This window comes from Anoplolepis gracilipes, chromosome 2 (assembly GCF_047496725.1).
Source record: "Anoplolepis gracilipes chromosome 2, ASM4749672v1, whole genome shotgun sequence".
NCBI classification, from domain to species: domain Eukaryota; kingdom Metazoa; phylum Arthropoda; class Insecta; order Hymenoptera; family Formicidae; genus Anoplolepis; species Anoplolepis gracilipes.
Window position 1 is genome coordinate 12,681,514 of NC_132971.1, and position 19,329 is coordinate 12,700,842.

Here is a 19,329-nt window from a genome sequence, read left to right on the forward strand (position 1 = left end):
GTCGAGCACAGTTCCGCGTTATTAAATTCGGTGTCGTGCCCGTGTACTATGCGACCCGCCGTATATCAGCCGGTCACGTGCGTAACGTACGCATGTATACAGAGTGTCCGAGAATCGCGTGACCGTAATACTATTTCATTCTTAATAAAATAATATTTGCGATCAGGGTCGATTAGAGAGTTGATATGTCGGATGATAAAAGAACTTACACGTACCACAGAATGAATATTAATGTGAAATATGATTTTAGAACGACAAAAATATTGACTCTATTTTAATAAAATATTCGTTTATCGATAGAACAATTTTTATTACAAAAATATGTTAATGGAAAATGTTTTTTTTTTTCTTTTTTTTTGCGAATAAGATCTTTAGCGATATATAAAAGTTTATCATTCGTTTAAATTTCAATGCTTTGTTGTTACTTTCTCAAATACTATCCTTTCATTCTTAATAAAATGATCTACGGTCAATTTAGAGTCAGAGATTAAAGAGTTGATACATTAAATGATTAAATGCGATAAAAGAGCATTTTACTCGCGACACAGGATGAATACATATTAATATGAAACATGATTTTAGAACGACAGACCCATAGACTTCAATTTTAATGACATATTCGTTTATCAATAGAATAGAGAAGCTTTTTTATTCGAACAAAAATAATAATGGAAAATATGTTAGTTAAAAATTTCATTATTTGCTTAAATTCGAATGCGTTGTCGTTTCTAAGAATTCTAATTCCAACTTTTACTAGTTAATATATATTAATATATATAAAAATAATAGTGTTTATTGTTTTTCTATGAAATATTTTTGCAAAAATTTTTTTAAAAATCAGATGAAAAAGTCGAAGAGTGTATTACAAAAATTAAATTTGCTTAAATTGTGGAACACCCTGTATACATAGAGGCGTATTGTGGGACGCAAGCGTTTGGTATAAATTTTCGCTTCAACGAATTTCGCGAATTTATAGCCGCTTTCGCGACAATGTATCGTGAATTCCTCTACACACGTGGTGCAATTTTTTTACTGCTATGATTACATAGACTGCGGTAGAGCAGTCGTGCATCGTACTATTACATAACTACGTTAATTAGAGCTTTGGTATGGCCACTTGATATTATGTAAAATAATGGAAATGAGTAACTATGTGTGTGTGCTGATTAAATTACAAGCGATTGTCACGTAACCGAGTTAACTTTAATTGTGGAATCAACGGCTATTTAACGAGATTTCGCGTCTCGTCGAGTCGCACTGATGCAACGACATTGTGAAAGTAATAAACGACGATGATTCACGGTCGAATTACGCGCGTTTCTCTCTTAATATTTCTGTATCTGCTGTTTTGTTGACAACTACCAGCGATTGATTAATTAGCTCATGTTAATAATTTCCAATCACGGAAAATAATAGATTAATACTTATAATTGGCGAAATAACTAATAATTAATCGTAGTCTCACATTTCGTCCCATGTTTAACAAACGAAATTGACACGTTTTAGAATGTAAATATTTTCGTTGCTCCTTTCATTAATAATAATTGCGATTTGTCTCGGCAATTGAAATCAACAATCAGCAACGAATATCTCAAACATTTCGCGTCTAATTCAAACAATGAGAGGATCGAAATTTCTTGGTAAATATATTTTACGCAGAACACGCGTATCATTTAATAAAATTAACGGGACGTTAATAATATTCATCCTGTCCATCCTAATGTATGATATGAGATAAACACGATAACGACGAAATGACATGGGCATTAGTGAACGATGTTCAAAGAGCCAGGCTGTCGTGAGGTTCCTGACAAGTTCGTTTATTTTATGAAGCAGTGTCAACAAAGACGGATCCAGAGTCGGCTACGCATCCGGAAACGCAGCACAACTGTAAAGTTGGCACGTGCTCCCGAAAAGTCTACGCGGTACGGATTTCGAATTCGGTGAGTAATTTTCCTAGCATTGCGATTGTTAACTTTTTCCGATGCTCGCTATGAAAATTTTTATAATGTATAAGCTCCATTCTTTGAAATATGCATTTAAGACGGCTTGGAAATAAACTCCTTGTACGTGTCAAGAGTACAAGTTGAAGATATTTGGCTAAGTTTTGAGTTTTACATAAGGAAATGAGATAATATATCTTTTTGAAAAATTATTGGTATTCGTGTGTGAGACATTTTACTGAAAGAATTAAGATAGGATATATATATAGATCAAAAGTAAATAAAAAGTAAAATAAAAAATAGAAGAAATAATAAAAATTAAATTTTTTTTTATTTGCTAAGTCTATTTATAAATTTGTCAGAGCTAAAAAACTTCATATATTTCATATATTTATTAGAATTCTTTGACTTCATAATTTATACAAAAAACTCCGTTTCTTTCATACTTTCATATAATGCTTATATCTAAATTAATTAAAACCAATATAGTATATTTTTGTCCCACTATATACGTTTCAAAAGCTCATTACATTACTTAGATAGATCTTGTTGAAAAATGTTCCGCTTCCCGAAATATGAAACAGCAATGCGTTGACAGATTAGGCAGGATGAAACTGGCGTGAAATTCGCGCGATAAAACGAGAAACACCAGATATATATAAAAAACATGTTCACATTTTAACACATCTTTCGCGGTGTTTTTCGCGCGTGACCGTGAAAGAGAATTCCTCTCTCACGCGGATAAAAAAAAAAACATTTCCGTTCTGCGTGCTACGCGCGATCGCTTGAGAATATTTAATCAACTGTGACGTATGCCGTTAAGCGTTCACGATTAAACCGCAGAACGTTGGAACGCGACAATGCGCATGAATTTGCAGTTCGAATAAAAGACTGCGAATACGAGCATCGACTTGAATTTTGCTCGAGTAAAATGAGATAATAAAAATCTGGGAAAAATTATTGAAATTAGCATTCGAAACATTCCATTGAAAGAGTTAAGATAGACTATATATATATAGAATGAAAAAAGTGAAGAAAAGAGATACATATATTTCTAGAAAAGAGTTTACCTTTGTTCCTTCGTATTTATTGTAGCGTAATTTATATCTAAATTATATGTAAATTAATCAAAATCGATTGGTTACTCAGCCCAAATTTTGTACAAATATAGATACCTCCTTTCTTCACTTTCTTCACTTGCTTATATATACAAGGTGTCCGACCAATTCGCGTCAATATATTAGTGCTCTACGAAAAGACAGCTCGCTGTCACGCGGTCGCTAGAAACACAGCGAGAAGAGACAGCCCACTGTTACACGGTTACTATGCGTGCGACTAGCAATCGCGTGACAGCGGACTGCCTTTTCACGTACTACAATAAGTAATACCACGTAATACTCACACGAATTGGTCACTATTTTTTAATTAATTTCTCAATAATTATTCCGAAAATCGCACAACGATACAGAACTTTTTTGCTCAGTTTGATCGGCTCTATCTGTACACGAAAGAATTTTTACGAATTACCGGACACCCTGTATATATATGCGATCATTTCCAATGATGTACGATGGGAGGAAAAATTGGTTCAACAAAGGGCCAAGGATAAGCGTCGACTTGACCCTGTCCAAGTAGTTTGGTCGCTCAGCAATTTTGCGACGAAATAAAGCTACAATACGCTCATGCTTCCGCGGAGAGATCGATATGTTTACACACGGCCGGGGTTACGTAAACGCGCGAGGAGAAGTTCATTGACTCCGCTCGCTCATCCCGAGCTTGGGTTTATTCGAAACCCCTCGCTTCGATTCGACGACTCTATATCCTTTCTGCACATTGTGAATCGTTTTATTCGTGCGTGCTATAAAAGCGCAAATATTGAGATCGTTGTTATTTCGAGTTCAATCTCCTATGAATGTTACGGATACGGAAAAATGTACGTTATGCCAATTGTTGTGTTCCCGTTACGAGAAAGCGGAATTTCGTTTTCCTATCTCATATTTGTCAGTGGAATCTACATCTGCAGGGTGTCTTTTCCCTGGAAAAACATGAAAAACCTGGAATTTTCAGGGATTTCTTTTGTATCTGGAAAAATCAGGGAAGTGTCATGGAATTTTTCGAAAATTATCTTTTTGATAATTTTGCTTTCTTATTATAAACATTCAGTCGTATGTATGAAACTGGCGTTTGACTTGAAAACTCATTAATTGGTTACAGTTGTGATTTTATTTCTAATAGTTCTAGAGCTCTTTATATAGATTAAATAAATTATTATAGATTAAACAAATGGTTCTGACTGTTAAATAAAAAAATGGCTTGGGACAAATTGAGACGCCAAGTTTACGCTGCTTACTTTGTACGCTGACAATTTTTAAACATTTCTTACCAGATTTTAAGCGCTTGAAAATTCTACAATAGTTCTACAAAAAAATCATTAGAATATTAATTAAACAAATTAAATCATCTAAGATGCGAAATATATAAGTACCAAGGTGAGATGTTCGTATCTCTATTTATCTATAATAAATTAATTGTATATATATATATATGTACAAAAGGCGTCATTAATGCCTTTACAAATTAATTTATGTACATATCGATATATTTATATATTTTGTATATGCATGTATGGAAAATATATATATTCCGAGATGTGCATAAATTCAAATGCAAAAGCATTAATGACCATTTCTATACATACTATAAAGATAAATTATGTATTTATTTTGTTTGTTAAGGATTATGTATTTGTTTGTTCATCAAAATATTTGAATAATTGCAATATTATTTCGCAAAACATAATACATTCGAGAAGTGCTCGAGTCACAGATATCCGTAAGTATCAAGTGATATGTCCAACAATCGCGAAATTCGTTGGAAACGGTGATTCAGATTACGGGAGGACGGAAAGTGAATATCGTGCGTGACAAGTGTCAGGAATGCCGAATTAAAAAACAAACGTTCGTTTCATTATATACATATATCCATTAATCCATTAGAAAGTACACCGAATTTTTTGTATGTATATAACGCTCGGTACGCGGTGACTTTGTTATCATTCGTGCGCGTCGATACGTAAGCGGAAAGATATGGCACGGGTTCGACATAGATTTCGTGCATCAATAAATGTAATATACGTATTAAAATCTGCTTTTGAAGATGCATCAATGAAGAATTAGGAGCAAACTTAGGATAACATCGGACTTTGTGGGAGCAATCAGATAATTTGTTATGTATGAGGTAATTTATTACGTATTATTTGCGGAATTAATTTTTTTTGTTGCGCATAGCATATTTCGCAATTCCATTTGGGTGTGTGAAACTAGCGTCTTGCTTTGTGGAAACTCAACTTTATTTTATTATAATAATTCCAGAATTTTTGATCGGTTAAACAAATACTGCTAGCCATTAAAAGATGGCCTGGAAAAGAATCAAACTGAGCTTTCTGTAGAACTCTTGCAACACTCTAAAGTACTTAAAATCTGGCAAGAAATGCTTAAAAAATCATCGACAGTTAAAATAAAACACAGCGTAAATTTGGCATCACAATTTGTCTTGAGCAATTTTTTTTTATTTAAGACCAGAAATTATTTATTCAATTTGTAAGATTTATACATTTAAAATATATTATAAATAAACAAATATATGTATAGATATTTTTTTTGTTTATATATTCAATGTCTTAACATAATATTGAATATAAGGTACATATTCTTTGTAATTTTTAATTATAAAGAAATGAAAATTTTATGCATGTTTTATTTATTATATTTTATGCAAAAATGCTACAAAATCTTGAAAATATTCTCTTTACTTGGAATAAAAATTTCTGAAAAATAAGAGAATTTTTTTACAAGATTTGAGTAGACTTCCTAATCTAATCTTTTCACTGATCTTTTCATCTGATCAATCAAAATTATATCGGTTTTAATTTGAGAAATTACAAATAGAATTACAATGAATATTTGAAATAAATAAAACACTGCTCATTTTATATCATTTATCGATAACTGTTTTTGCGATGACAAAATTTAGGATTAATGAACATTCAAGATTACGTTTGAGATTGTGATTTAAATAATTTGAAATTATTCTACAAATATGTATTTATATAACTGACGGAAATTGTAATTACAATACGCAATACTGCTATTGTCAAGATAAAAGAAGATATTTAAATGTCAAATCATTTGCAGAAATTATGCTGCGGTACCAAGGGCTAAAGTCGATTCGCGAGAAAATTCGTTACGTCGATAATTGAATGACGATACGGTCCATTGGAAAATTACGACAATTACAAAAATTAAATAGACCATTTATTTCGAAAATGCCAAGAGGCAAATGTTACATTGCAATAGAATTCAAAAATCTATATAAATTGACAAGATTGATCATTATATATTATAAATTGGTTTACTAAAAACAGGACACTGATTGGAAATATTTCTTTTAAATATGCAATAAAGAATTATGTATATGACTCACTAGTATGTACAGAATTTACAACATTTTTTAGGAAATCATTTATTTTCTTAAATGAAATCATATATTACTGGATATAAAATTAGAAAAAAATTAAATAAAAAAGATAGAATGTATAGTAAAACTAAATCTATTTTTTTAAATTATAAATTATCCTGTTTTTTAATATTATATTTTTCGTGATTCGCTGTACACATGTTTTAATGAGATTCATGGCTTATGCTGTTTTCGAAATTTAAAAATATTAGAAATATATTGCTTAATTTTCATTCCGTTTCTTCAGGTCCACCGCTCTTCGTCAATTCGCTTTAATTTTGTAGATCCAAGAAGATCAACGTCACGAATTACCGAGATTGAAATAAACCTCGAGCTCTCGATGTTAGAGTCGTATCGGCGATATGCGCGCTTCGCTCGCGGAATCTCCGCGGAAAGAAGATATATTCAAATGTATGCAAGCTTTGTGCGCGGAGTTCCGAGATGCAAATATTTATAGTAGAGTGAATTTGCAATCCGGCGGCGTTAATTATGCTTTCTCGCACGGTCTTCGCTGGAATTGAATATCAGTAGCAAAATGGTAGTCGGAAAGTATACCTCATCGTCTCGCCGGGTAACAATTATTCGAGATAGCTTTTCAAGAATTAATAAGAAATTACCTTTCCGCATTTATGAATTTTATTCATTCGTAAGGAAAAAGCATATTTTCATTTAATAATTTTATAACAATTCTGACAAATTTTTACGCATTTACGCACTATTCTTATGATGGTGAAATAAAATTCAAAAAATTCAAAATACTATGTGTACAAAAAATTTCCCACGTGCTTTTCTGGATGCACGACAAAAATCCGATGTTGTCGTAAACATCTCTGGTAATATCCGCTTCTCAGAGACAGAAATTTATTCGTTATTTCGTGTGCAATCAGGCGCTGATCGAACGCGCCGGCTTACAAGTCAATTAGGCCATATTCTTGCCGAGGACCGAGAATTACTATGAATATTGCCTCGCAATTAACGACCGGCCGTTGAGGAGTAATAGCGTGCGCACCAGAGCGATTACGGCTTCCACCTGCATTGAGAGAACATTGCGGTACCTCCATTTATTGCGCCCCCGTCAAGATATACGGAACGTACAGCTACGCTTAACGTGCGTTACATTCGGTATTATGCTGGCATGAAACCGCGACGTATCAAAATTGCCATGGTATAACAATTCGTTCCGATCAACGATCGCCACGGCAACTTCGGCCCTTCAACCGATAAAATAACGTTCGATATTTCACGAGAAAGCAAGCTTCTCCTCGATAAACGAACGAGTAAATAATCCGATGGTATATAAACGGGAACAAATTTTTATTGTAATAAAGTCTGTGAGATAGGTATTACATATAGAAATTCCAGAGCTCGAAATATCAACTCGATTTAATCTTATTTTTACAACAACCGATACAGGACGAGAATATGTCAAAGTCGTGATAGCATATATTAGAACTTTGATTACTTATGCATTATTTAACGTACAAGAAGTCAAGATTTTTATTAAATTTTTAGTATATATTTTATATTGAATAATTCGTTAGAATTTGGCAAAAGTGTGAATAAACAAAAATTTTATTTTCAATTTTCTATCTGTTCTATCAAAAATTGGATGGAATTCAAGGTATAAGTTCTAAAACATTTTGTTTCATTACAAGTTAAATAATATCGACTGCACCTTAAAACTATTTTTTCTTAGAATTTCGTAAAAATTATGTACGTGTATTTGTGTATATATGTTACAAAAAATTTATTTAAAAAATTTGATGAGTACTCTTCTACATCGTTTTCTATCAAAAACTTTTCAGTAGTTAATTAATTTATTATATATTAAAACACATGAAAAATACTACTATTGTCTGCATAACCTTAGAAGATAATATATTAAATAATAAAAAACAGGCCAATACAGCAAATACATATAAGACAAGCGCGTGAATAAAGCGCGAACAAATAAAATTCTCAAATCTTTACAAATTAAATTTACTCGAAATTTCGATAGATGTAATGTTTTTATAAAGATTTTATAAAATAATAATTGATTAGTAAATAAAATTAAATAAATTTATTTCAATTAGTCAACACACACACACAAAATTGTTTTATAAGATTGTTTTATTAGACATGCTTTCACAATGAAGCTTTCAATAGGCCCGTTTAGTCGCAAACGCCATTGACAAAGGGTACTTGATAGTATGAGTAGTAGGTACTCACCGGTTACTGGAGAATGATCTGCTCCTCGAAGGATGTGTTCGTGCTTGCACACGTGGGGTCCAAGAGTGGCTAGTCAACTCGATGCAGGATCACACGTGTGTTTCGTACACGTTCCTTGACTGTTTCGTCAACATTGCGATAGAAACACGTTCGGTTATCATAATTATCTGGCCGCGCATCACCACCGATCGAAATTTACCTGACGCGACGCGAATTGATTCGAATTTTTCGGATAATAACACTGCGCGATTTCATCTCGTGGTCTCAGCGTGTCGAACGCATTACGTATTTCCCCAGAAATTGTGCGTTTATCTTGCAGCGTGGACGACAATGTAGTCACGATGCGTCAATGATGCAGGAAAGGTCGAGGGCGAGTTCGAGGGACGATTACATCGCAATCGACAGCAGCCTGTGGGATGTGAAGCGAGCCCTGGAAAAGATCGCGTCATTCACACAATGCATGTCGAAACCGGAATAAAGATATTGATTGCCACGTCATATTATATGTCGCCGATCGTCGTCGAAGGTCAACGCGATACAGATTCATGATTAAAGAGTAACTGGACGGAATAATTGCATCAAAATTAATAAATTTAATACATTTTAAAGTTTGTAAATTTTCACATTGCCCAAAAGTACTTTTAACCTTTTAAAATATAAAATTAATAATTAATTTATGAGTTAAAGTAAAAATTTGCTCTATAGAATATAATTGAATCTCAAAATCATAAATATTATATATCGAACTATTTTTTTATAGTGACTGTATCACGATTTTTAATTGTATGACGCACAAAATTTCTTGAAAATAAAATAAAAATTTTAATTCTATAGGACAAATCTCTTTAATTCATAAATTAATTATTAATTTTTAAATTTATGAATCTTGAAGTGTATTGAATTTATTTGACTTTTGACGTAACTGATCCAGTTTCTCCTCAAGCGACCCTAAAGATCCAGAGTACTCAAATATCCATTTTTCTTCAATCTACTTATAGTTTGAATAATATGAATTTATTATGAGTAAAAAAAAAGAAGCTTCAGTCTTAATGAATTAATGATCCATGTTGATGAATTTTGTTGCTAGGACATTTCATCCGGGTATCACTCTCTGCTACTCGATATGTAACTTTCGAATCGTGTACTAGTTTTTAATATCCTTATATTGCTTTTTCTCGTTCCTCTTCATCCGTCGAAGATTATAATCTCGACATAACGTAAATCTCTTCTCCCTAAAACATGTGTTGGTATATACAATAAAATACGAGTTTATACATTGTTAACAAAACTTTATAATTTTACTAACAATAAATTAATGAATCAACTAAAATGAATTATATGCGCTCCTGTATATTTAATCATTGCACTCTCTATCGTGCTTGTTTTAATTACGCTTTTAACTTTTAGTTTGCATTAATAAATTCCCTTAAAAGAAACCTTATATATACACGAGCGGCGCAGAAAAGTTCTGCAAAGCGCGAGTTGGCGCATTTCATATGCCGTTCGTAAAATGGAGCTTCGTAACTCGTATATTAGAGGTCTAAAAAGGTTTCTTTATAAGGATGAGAGAAGTAAAAACGAGCGGTCGGAGGTTCGAGGTTCTAACGAGTGGTTGGAACGATGACCCCGAAAATTCAGGCTTCGGACGAACAATCGAGAAGAAACGATATTGTGTATTTGTTGTAATTATTTATGGCACGTAAAATTTTTATTGCGCGATGGTGTGCGCGATCGTAGGAATGCGCCGTTAACTTTTACTGCCGCGTCGTACACATTCGGAGTCTCCACAGGCTCCGCGTGTGTACACGCGTGTGTATACATATATATCTTATATACAACGATACGTATGTGTTTATCGCATACGAGTGAACAAAGGAACGGACGTAGGCATTCGGTGCTCGTGAACACCGGCTATAAAGAAACTTGTGAGGAACTCGATCGTGTACGTCGTCGTTGCCGAGGCCCGAAGGCCCATATCCACCCGAGTTCGGTGTTACGTCATCGCGGCCTGGCCGCATGGGCGGCATGGGTCGGTCTGTCATACGTCATTGTTAAAGGCAGCGCGACACACCAAGCGAGAGACAGAGAGCGCACCACCTGTTACACGCATTCCGCTATTTACAAGCAGCAACGTGCCGTGCACACCGTTGAATATTTACATATTCATTATATTCCCCCTTCGCGCTCCCCCCCCCCCCCGCCTTTCGAATGCCATATCCATCCGGGATCGGTCGATCGGAGACCGAGCGCGGGAGATCCGCTCTATGGAATCCGCGCGTGCGTCGAAATTCGCGTCCGCTGTAATTCATTAGGATAATTGAAACGACGCGCTCGCGCGCGCAATTAACGCGAGTCCCGCAATTGAAATATTTCATTTTGCGTGCGAGCTATATTATTCGCTTTATGGGCCGCGGAGCGAGAGGGGAGAGAGCCGCGCGTATACGGCTATACATTACAAGAGGGTACCGACTTGGTAATATTACGCCACTGCCGCGTCGCCACCGCTACCATCGCCGGTCGTAATAGAAAGGCATCGTCATATAAATTCATATTACGCGATAACGCTGATACGCTAGTATCAGCTTCCTATTTTACGGTGTAAGGACCATTAAAAGCGTTCCGTTTTGCAACGAGAGCTATCTGAATCCGCCGCCGAAAATAATCAGCTTTCCTCATCCGACGTCGTGTAAAACGCGCTTGATAAATCGTAAGAGTCATAGGTCCACGAGATTATATCTGGTTTACATAGCGCGTTACATGTTCAGGTGCCATTTTGTTAAGTCTGATTTATTTCTCGTCAGTAATTTCAACAAAGTTTTATACACAACATTGTATGTGTTTATATTATTGTATTTCACATTATTTTTCTGTCTTCAAATTTTACAATTCTTCTTGTCTTTATTATACTATTTTTATTTCCGAATTTGCATTTAGCATTTCTTTGTTGATGTAACGCTCTATGTAAAATTAAAAATCATAAGAGAGAGACTATTCATCATCATTTCTCTTAAATACAAAACTTTTGAAATTTCGTAAACACGACTTTGTCATATTAATATTCTATAATATATTTTTGTCCATATAATGTGCATCTATTAAAAGAAAAACACTTATTATGTAAATTATCTCTCTTTATGATTTACCACATCAAGTTTATAAAATCTAATCTATACATAAACTGTAGTATAAACTTTTAATGCAAACAGTTATTCTTTTTGGTTCAATCAATAAGAAGCTTTTAAAGCACGAATGAAATACATATCTGAACTTATAGATAGCTGAAATATTATCTCTTTTAGTGATAATAATAGACTGATGTATAGCATGGTGTTGAAACTTACCATTTTTATCACTCTAATTTTTGAATACGCACAAATAAATAGTTATCATAAATTATTTTGTTTTTTTCTGGGAGGAGTTACAAAAAACATATCAAGCATTTTATTTTTATCATTTATTTGTACGTATTAGATAGAGAACATTCGGTGAATGAACAACAATCATGTGTGTATCATTATATACACATATACCGTATTAACGTATATGTTAACATATACTGTGTTAAAAACAGATTGCTGATGCTTATTTTTGACAGGGCATTCTAAAAAGATTGAGAAAGACAGGAAAAGATTGAGAAAAACAAAAAGCAAAAATATAGCAAGTTAAATTTTCATTAATAAAAAACTTATTAACGTAATAAAAGTGACACTTTTTTTTGCACTTTTATATGCGAAGCAAATAGAAAAACATTTAACACGAAATTAATATTGTTATTTAACGTTTAATCGTTTTTCACATTGAATTTATGCGCATTCATTTGACTTTACGGTTTGTGCATTTCATTATTCGCGCGACATGCAATTCTCCGAAAATCTTTATTGAGAAAAAAATGTATCTTTTCCTGAAATTATAATTAGAAATTACTTTTGTGACATTCAACAGGTTATGGTTGAAGCAAATTTGTACTGTGTATTTCTTGAGATGAAATCGAAGGACAATATAATATTAAGGGTAGCGAAAATCTTTATTATTTATTATTCGCGAACACACACAGATAAAGAAATGTCTAATTTACAAATTCGTGTGACACATATTTCTACTTGATTATTCGAATGTGGAAATGATTCATATAAAGCATATTTATAAATTTATTATACATTTTATTATAGTCTCCATCACCTTTCTCTCTCTCTCTCTCTCTCTCTCTCTCTCTTTCTCTCTCTCTCTCTCTCTCTCTCTCTCTCCCCCTCTCTCTCTCTTTAGTTTATTAAATAAATTAAAGCGTGCTATAAATTGCTCTTATATAGTACAAAATGTTACATTTTTATTTCTTTGAAAATAAGTCTAATTCTCAGTTTTCATATATAAAACTTGATTCTCTTCATATAAAAGCTATCCATATAGACACATGCATTTATATTACAAAGGTACATCAAGGACAGATGTTACATCATCAGTCCATATTCACATCGCATATTTAATAATAAAACTATCTGATTTCCATCCCACGATGTTACATCGAATGCAATCTTCATGTTATATTATACATAAAACTTATTATTGGAATTAAATGTGGCAACATTTGGGAACGAACGCGAATGAAACTCATTAAATGAATATTATAAATTAAAGAAAAGGAGAGATTTAAATTTCAAAATCAATATCTAAAAAAATATCTAACAAGACGCAGTTTAACTATTCCATCCATGTCTAAAAAAAACTCGCGTAAGATTCTATCAAAATATTTTACGTAAAGGTACAAGATTATTTAAAATTGTCGATACTTATATAATACATATATGTATAATACTTGGATCCTTTTTAATTTACGACAACCAACTAGTGACGCGAGCACAGAGCATTATTATTATTATGGATCATTATAATACAAATCGACGTCGACAATAACACCACCAACGTGCATACATCGATCATCTCAAATATATATATAGCAAATATACACCAACAATTGCGTGCAAGCCAAATGTGACAGATACGTAAGAGTACGATTATATGCAGACATCGACATGATTTCTTGCGAGCGTGCGTGCCGAGATTCGACGTATTGGGACAACGTATCGGCTTGACGTACATACATCCCTCACGGGTTTCCTGTCATCCGCCGACGCGTTGATCGCCGTCGTGCAACCGCAAGGCGCGCTCGCAGCGACACGCAGTACGTGGCTCTGCGCGTTTTTTTATACGTATACCACGCAATCCAAAAGGAATCAAATGATCATTCAGTTTACCGTCGTCGTTCGGAACAACCCTCGCGGTCGTGCATAGCATCACGTTCGAGTATCGCTATCTTCTCTGTCGAACGTCTCTCTCTCAGCCACCCCTCTCTGTCTCTCCCGTTCGTTCCTTCTCTTTCTCCCCCCTCTCTCTCTCACACACACACACACACACACACCACACACATATACATACACACACACAGTCACTCACTCACTCTCTTCCCGCGCCCTCGCTCTAACGCCCTCCCCGCCCGTATAACAAGCGTCCCAACTTCTCTCTCTTCCTATCTCCCGTTTTCTCTCTATGCACGAGAATGCATGGCCGAGGTAGAGTTTAAGGACCGTCACGCGAGTATATTTTCTTACACGAATGTCCACCTCGGAGGTCCTGCGGGCACGATGCTACGGCGTCTACACATCCTTCGTCCTCTTCTGCGTCGCGTCGTGTTTCTCTTCCCTTCCCTCTCCCTCTCCCTTTCTCGCTCCCTCCGACTTACTCCTTTTCTCTATCCCTCGCGCTCTCCCTGCCCGTTCTACTTGTTTCTGTTACGCGATCGTCGTCTGCAGAGAGAGAGATCGGAGCGGACGAGAGAACTCGCGGAACGTGAAATCGAGCTTTGTCTTCGAGATGCGCCGTGTAGCGTAGCACGTGAGCTGATAATGACGAGGAAAAGACGGTGACAATACAGTGGTCAGCCTAGCACTCGTTACGCGAAGAACGAACTTGATCGTGAGAACAAGAGAGAGAGAGAGAGAGAAAGAGAGAGAGAGAGAGAGAGAGAGAGAGAAGAGGGGGGAAGAGAAAGAGAGAGAGATAACGGCAGCAAGGGATGCAACAGAGGGCGAGAGCGTGCATGGAAAGAGAGAGAGAGAGAGAGAGAGAGAATAAAAGGAGAAAGAGAGAAGTTGCAAGAGAGACACACAGATGGACGAAGTAAGGGGGAAATGACGAGAGGGGTAGCTGGTATACTGCACTTGTCTGTCTCTCTCTTCCCGCGCCGACTGCGACTCGCGCACAGAATCGTCCGAAGTAGTCGCGTGTCTCAGAAAACGCCAGCACCACTGTGGTTTATCAATGAGAGCAATGAGATGACGATAATGACAACGACGATGATGACGATAACCGCAAGCGGCGACGAGGACGACGAAGACAGACGGCGCTCGATCGAAAAGGACGACGACAACGACAACGCCGATGACGACGACAACGACAACGACAACGACAACGACGACGACGACGACAACGACAACGACAACGACGACGATGACGACGACGAGGACGTGGATATCAAGGAAAACGTGAAAGCACCGTCGCCAAATCCACACTGACAGGAACGCTGACGCTGACGATGACGACGACGAGGACGAAGGTGACGACAACGATGACGATGACAACGTTCGACGACGATAGTGCTGTTCTAGGCGTCGCGGCGCTCACACACCGGCTCACTGAGCTCGAGGTAGGCGACACCGGCGGAACGGAGGATCACGGCTACGACCGACGAGGACCGAGAGAACGAGCCGAGCTTTTCGATGAAAAGCGCAGGCGCGACGAGAGACGGCGATATCTCGACGAGGATACTTCTCTGTCTTTCTCTGCTTCTCTATTTCTCCCCTCAACATCTCTTTCGATCTTTCTTACTCTTACTCTCTCTCTCTCTCTCTCTCTTTTTCTCTCTCTCTTATTTCTTATGTTAATTTTGAATATTTTAGTATATTAATTTTAACATTGTTTTACTTTAATTTTATTTTTACTTCTATATTATCTTATTTTATCTTATATTAATATTCTCTGTCTTAATTGTACCATAATTGGTCTATATTAATAGTTTGAATTTTATAGTTTATATTTTTAAGGGGAAGAGAGAGAGAAAAAGAAAGAGAGACAGATTTCACACGTCGTAAATACTCATTTTAATCATATGAATTGTCACACATGTTTATATATACTAATTGTTTAGATCTGTTGTATTTTACTCTTTGCACTTAAGGGAATTCGTCTCAAAGCGCTTAATAAATAATGCTTTTTTTTCTCTTTCTCTCTTTATATATGCAAATGCGATATATATATCTTTTCTTTTAATCTTAAATCACACACATGAACTCGTACTTTATATCTTTAGAATCATTGTATTTTTGGAAAGGGGCAGAAATCAGTATCAATAAATGCTTGCCATTTAGTGACACATGTCGACACAAGGATCATCTTGTCTTTTTTCAACAAAAATAAAATTATATTTGTCAACTTGTGTCCCCAAATAAGTGAAAAGCATTCAATATTGTTTCGCATTTTGTTTCTCTTTCTCCACATGCTTCCAGCGAACCGACTTTTCCTTTTACGCGCCATTCATAAGATATGCGTCACATTTCCTATGAACTCTGAAAGATTAATGAAATTTGGCGTGGGAGTCGATGTCCGCTGCTGTTGACCGTCGTTGTCGTCGTCGATGTCGTCGTGATTGTCGATGTCGTTGATGTTTGATGACACACGAGCTGCTACGGACGTGCTTGTCAAGCGGAGCGCGTGTGGTCGAGAGAGTTGTACTTCGCTTTGTGGTGCTATACTTCACGACATGGTTCGCCAGTAACGAGCTTGAAGAGGGAGAGAAAGAGAGAGAGAGAGAAAGGGCGAAGGTTGAGAAGGAAGAGGGAAACGGTCCTTTGACCGCTGTCATAGGTTTGGTCTCTTCCCGCCGGCGAGATACTTCCGGCCCTTTTCCACGGCACTTCCGGCGCAGCGGCCCTCTTCTCCTCGACTGGCCCAAGCCATGGTTTCGTACCGTGTGCGCGCGTGAGCAGGAAACCTGACAGAAGCGCTGTTATGTTGCTGAAACATAATCGACGAGGAAATTACGTGTACTGTGCACGTCACATGCGACGCCGGTACACTCTCGTCGTGGCTAATTTACAAGGCACCTTGAAACTATGAGTAAATTGCTTCCAGTAATTATCTTTAGAAAGATCGCCGGCTACTTTATTTCGTGCAAGTAGGTTTAAAGTTATATCATAAAGAGAGTTAATTTTTTTTAATGAAACGAAGAAGCTTGAAAGCTCGGCTAAATTACATCGACCAATTATTCTAATTATACTATTATGCAAAGGGTCTAGATATAATTATTAAAAACTGCATCAAAAGGGATAAGCGTTTGATGAGAGATTGTTTGTCACTTCATATTTATATTAAGTTATAATTGTGTTTTATTGAATTTCTTAAACTATTAAAATTCACCTGATGATATTTCGCGCTAAATAATATACTGGAAATAACTAAAATCAAGGTATTTCTGCGTCTCGTAATTATAAAACAACGTCGAGCACACGTTTTTATGTTTGCTTGATTTTAAAAAGTATTTTTACGCTGTAATTATCCAGAATGTACGGATTAAAAATGTGATACTTTGTACACATATTTGTACGTTCTTTCAAGAAATTAAAGTCACTAATGATTCCTACTTATCATGCGAAGTAAGAACGCTACGTGAACCCTATTGACATAACGCAATTATATTGTTCCGTCGACCGACTTTTCTGAATTGCTCCGCATCCGAGATGAAAAGCTCAACGTTCCGCTTAATATGAACGACAACCTAAAGCAGATAGTCTCAGACGGCTTATGGCTCTGGAACGATATTTTCAACGTGCACGTCTCTGAAACGTTAGCCCTCCTCCGCTCCCTTCCTCTCCTTCCCCCTTTCCCGTACACCATTGCCCGCCAAGTAAACAAGCTCTTTATACAAGCGGTACGTACGAGATGCGGCACTGCAATTATCCTGTCTATCTTGCAGCGAGGTAGAGGCAAGCAAAAAAAGGGAAAGCGGCCACTCGTAGCCGCTGTACGATATAAAAGTTCCAATATCGAGATGTTTGGATATAAAAATGCACGGTATTCAATGTGTGAATGCGAAGATTCCCCCATATGTATTATATCAGCAGATTCGTGTATCTCTCTTCCCTCTTCTCTCTCTCTCTCTCTCTCTCTTTCTCTCTCTCTCTCTCTCTCTCTCTCTCTCTCTCTCACTCTCTCTCTCTCTCTCTGATTTTTCAATATTTTACATTCCGCATATAACCATACTCATTTCATGATCTTTGACATTTGGATATACTCGAGAAATTTGTTTGATAGTGATAAAATATAGAAAAAACGTATTTAAAATCCAGATGAGATCAAATCAGATATTCTTTATGTTTAAAAAATATAATAAAGAGGAAGATGTGTATACAAAGTACGTATATGAACTTGGAAATGAGACTCACGCATTGACTTTATCGAGAGATAGTCCCGCATGTGCGTGCCATCATTCATTCAGTATCCAAATATATCTTCCGTAACTTCTATTTTAGGTTTATGTTGAATGCGATCTCAGTAATAAATAAGCAAAAGAATATATATATACGTATCGTAAAATATTTATATAAGAGTACCTTTCTTTCCAACCTTAAAAAAAAAACTTTTTTTAAATAATATTTTATAAAATAATACAAAGTTTACTTTAATGTATATGTTAATTATATGCAAGTTAATTCATTTCAAAATTTTTAGGTTCAAAACAAAGTATAAGTGAAAAATTTAGATATTTTTAAATATTTATTAAAAAATTCCTTTGAATAAAAGGAACATGTTTTGAAAGAAATTTTGCCAATTAATGTGCCAATATTGTAATTACTTTGGCCAATGTAATCACTTGTCGTGTTGAAAAGAGATGTGAGTCCGCTGATAATTTTAAATTCAATCGGAACGTATATTTAAGAATCATTGCATAAGCTTATCTAGAATTATATTCGACATTGCATGAGAATATCCCATATATACGAACTACTCGTGTAACTACTTTTAATTTTACGGCATATAATGTGGCAATTTATAATCTACATGAAATATCTACTTATATCATATTTGATGTTTTTTAAATTATACAATGCTAGAATTTCGACTAGAAAAAAATATTATGTTCGAATAGTATAATAATATGTTTGAAATAAATTAACGAATAAACACGTAAATCTACATCTATTATATACGAATATCGCATAAAAAAATCGTTTTGTGTTCAAACAATTCTTACACATTCGCAGATTTATTTAGTTCGAAATTAAAACGAATACGTACACTTACATATCGATTGACACCAACGAAGAGCTACGCGCAAGTACAAATTGCTGTCGCGATTTCTTTTTCCTTCGCAAGTCGACACAGTCGTAGCTTTAATATTCGTTCGAACGAATCGACGGGGAAAACGACAATGACAACAAACCGGCAACAAGCAAGGCCATCAGTGGCGCGCGAATTGCAAATATTCGACACGCGTACATCTTTTACGAGACACATTCATGCGGTCGGGCAATGGCGGGAAAAATAGCGTGCACTTACCTCGTTCTGATTATGCGAAGATACGGGGGCAGATCGATCCGAAGGTGCAGGAGAC

At 35.6% G+C, this 19,329-nt stretch overlaps 2 protein-coding genes across 7 annotated transcripts in view; one reads left to right on the forward strand and one right to left on the reverse strand.

The window, feature by feature from the left end:
* Window positions 1-15,372, reverse strand: part of LOC140676373 (melatonin receptor type 1B) — a 176,225-nt gene extending 160,853 nt beyond the window's left edge. Inside the window, exons 1-2 of one of the 3 annotated variants that reach the window (XM_072911364.1) lie at window positions 15,216-15,372; window positions 8,670-9,099 (exon numbers count right to left, since the gene is read on the reverse strand). The gene's annotated coding sequence lies outside the window, so the exon portion shown is untranslated. Of the gene's footprint in view, window positions 1-8,669; window positions 9,100-13,918 lie in introns of all 3 variants that reach the window. The other 2 variants (XM_072911363.1, XM_072911366.1) reach the window with 2 other exon arrangements.
* LOC140676369 (uncharacterized) overlaps window positions 1-19,329 on the forward strand; it is a 42,445-nt gene that overhangs the window by 10,112 nt on the left and 13,004 nt on the right. For 2 of the 4 annotated variants that reach the window (XM_072911341.1, XM_072911344.1), the window contains exon 2: window positions 1,834-1,943. In XM_072911341.1, the coding sequence (XP_072767442.1) occupies window positions 1,834-1,943 (110 nt within the window). Of the gene's footprint in view, window positions 1-1,821; window positions 1,944-19,329 lie in introns of those variants that run through there. The other 2 variants (XM_072911345.1, XM_072911342.1) reach the window with 2 other exon arrangements.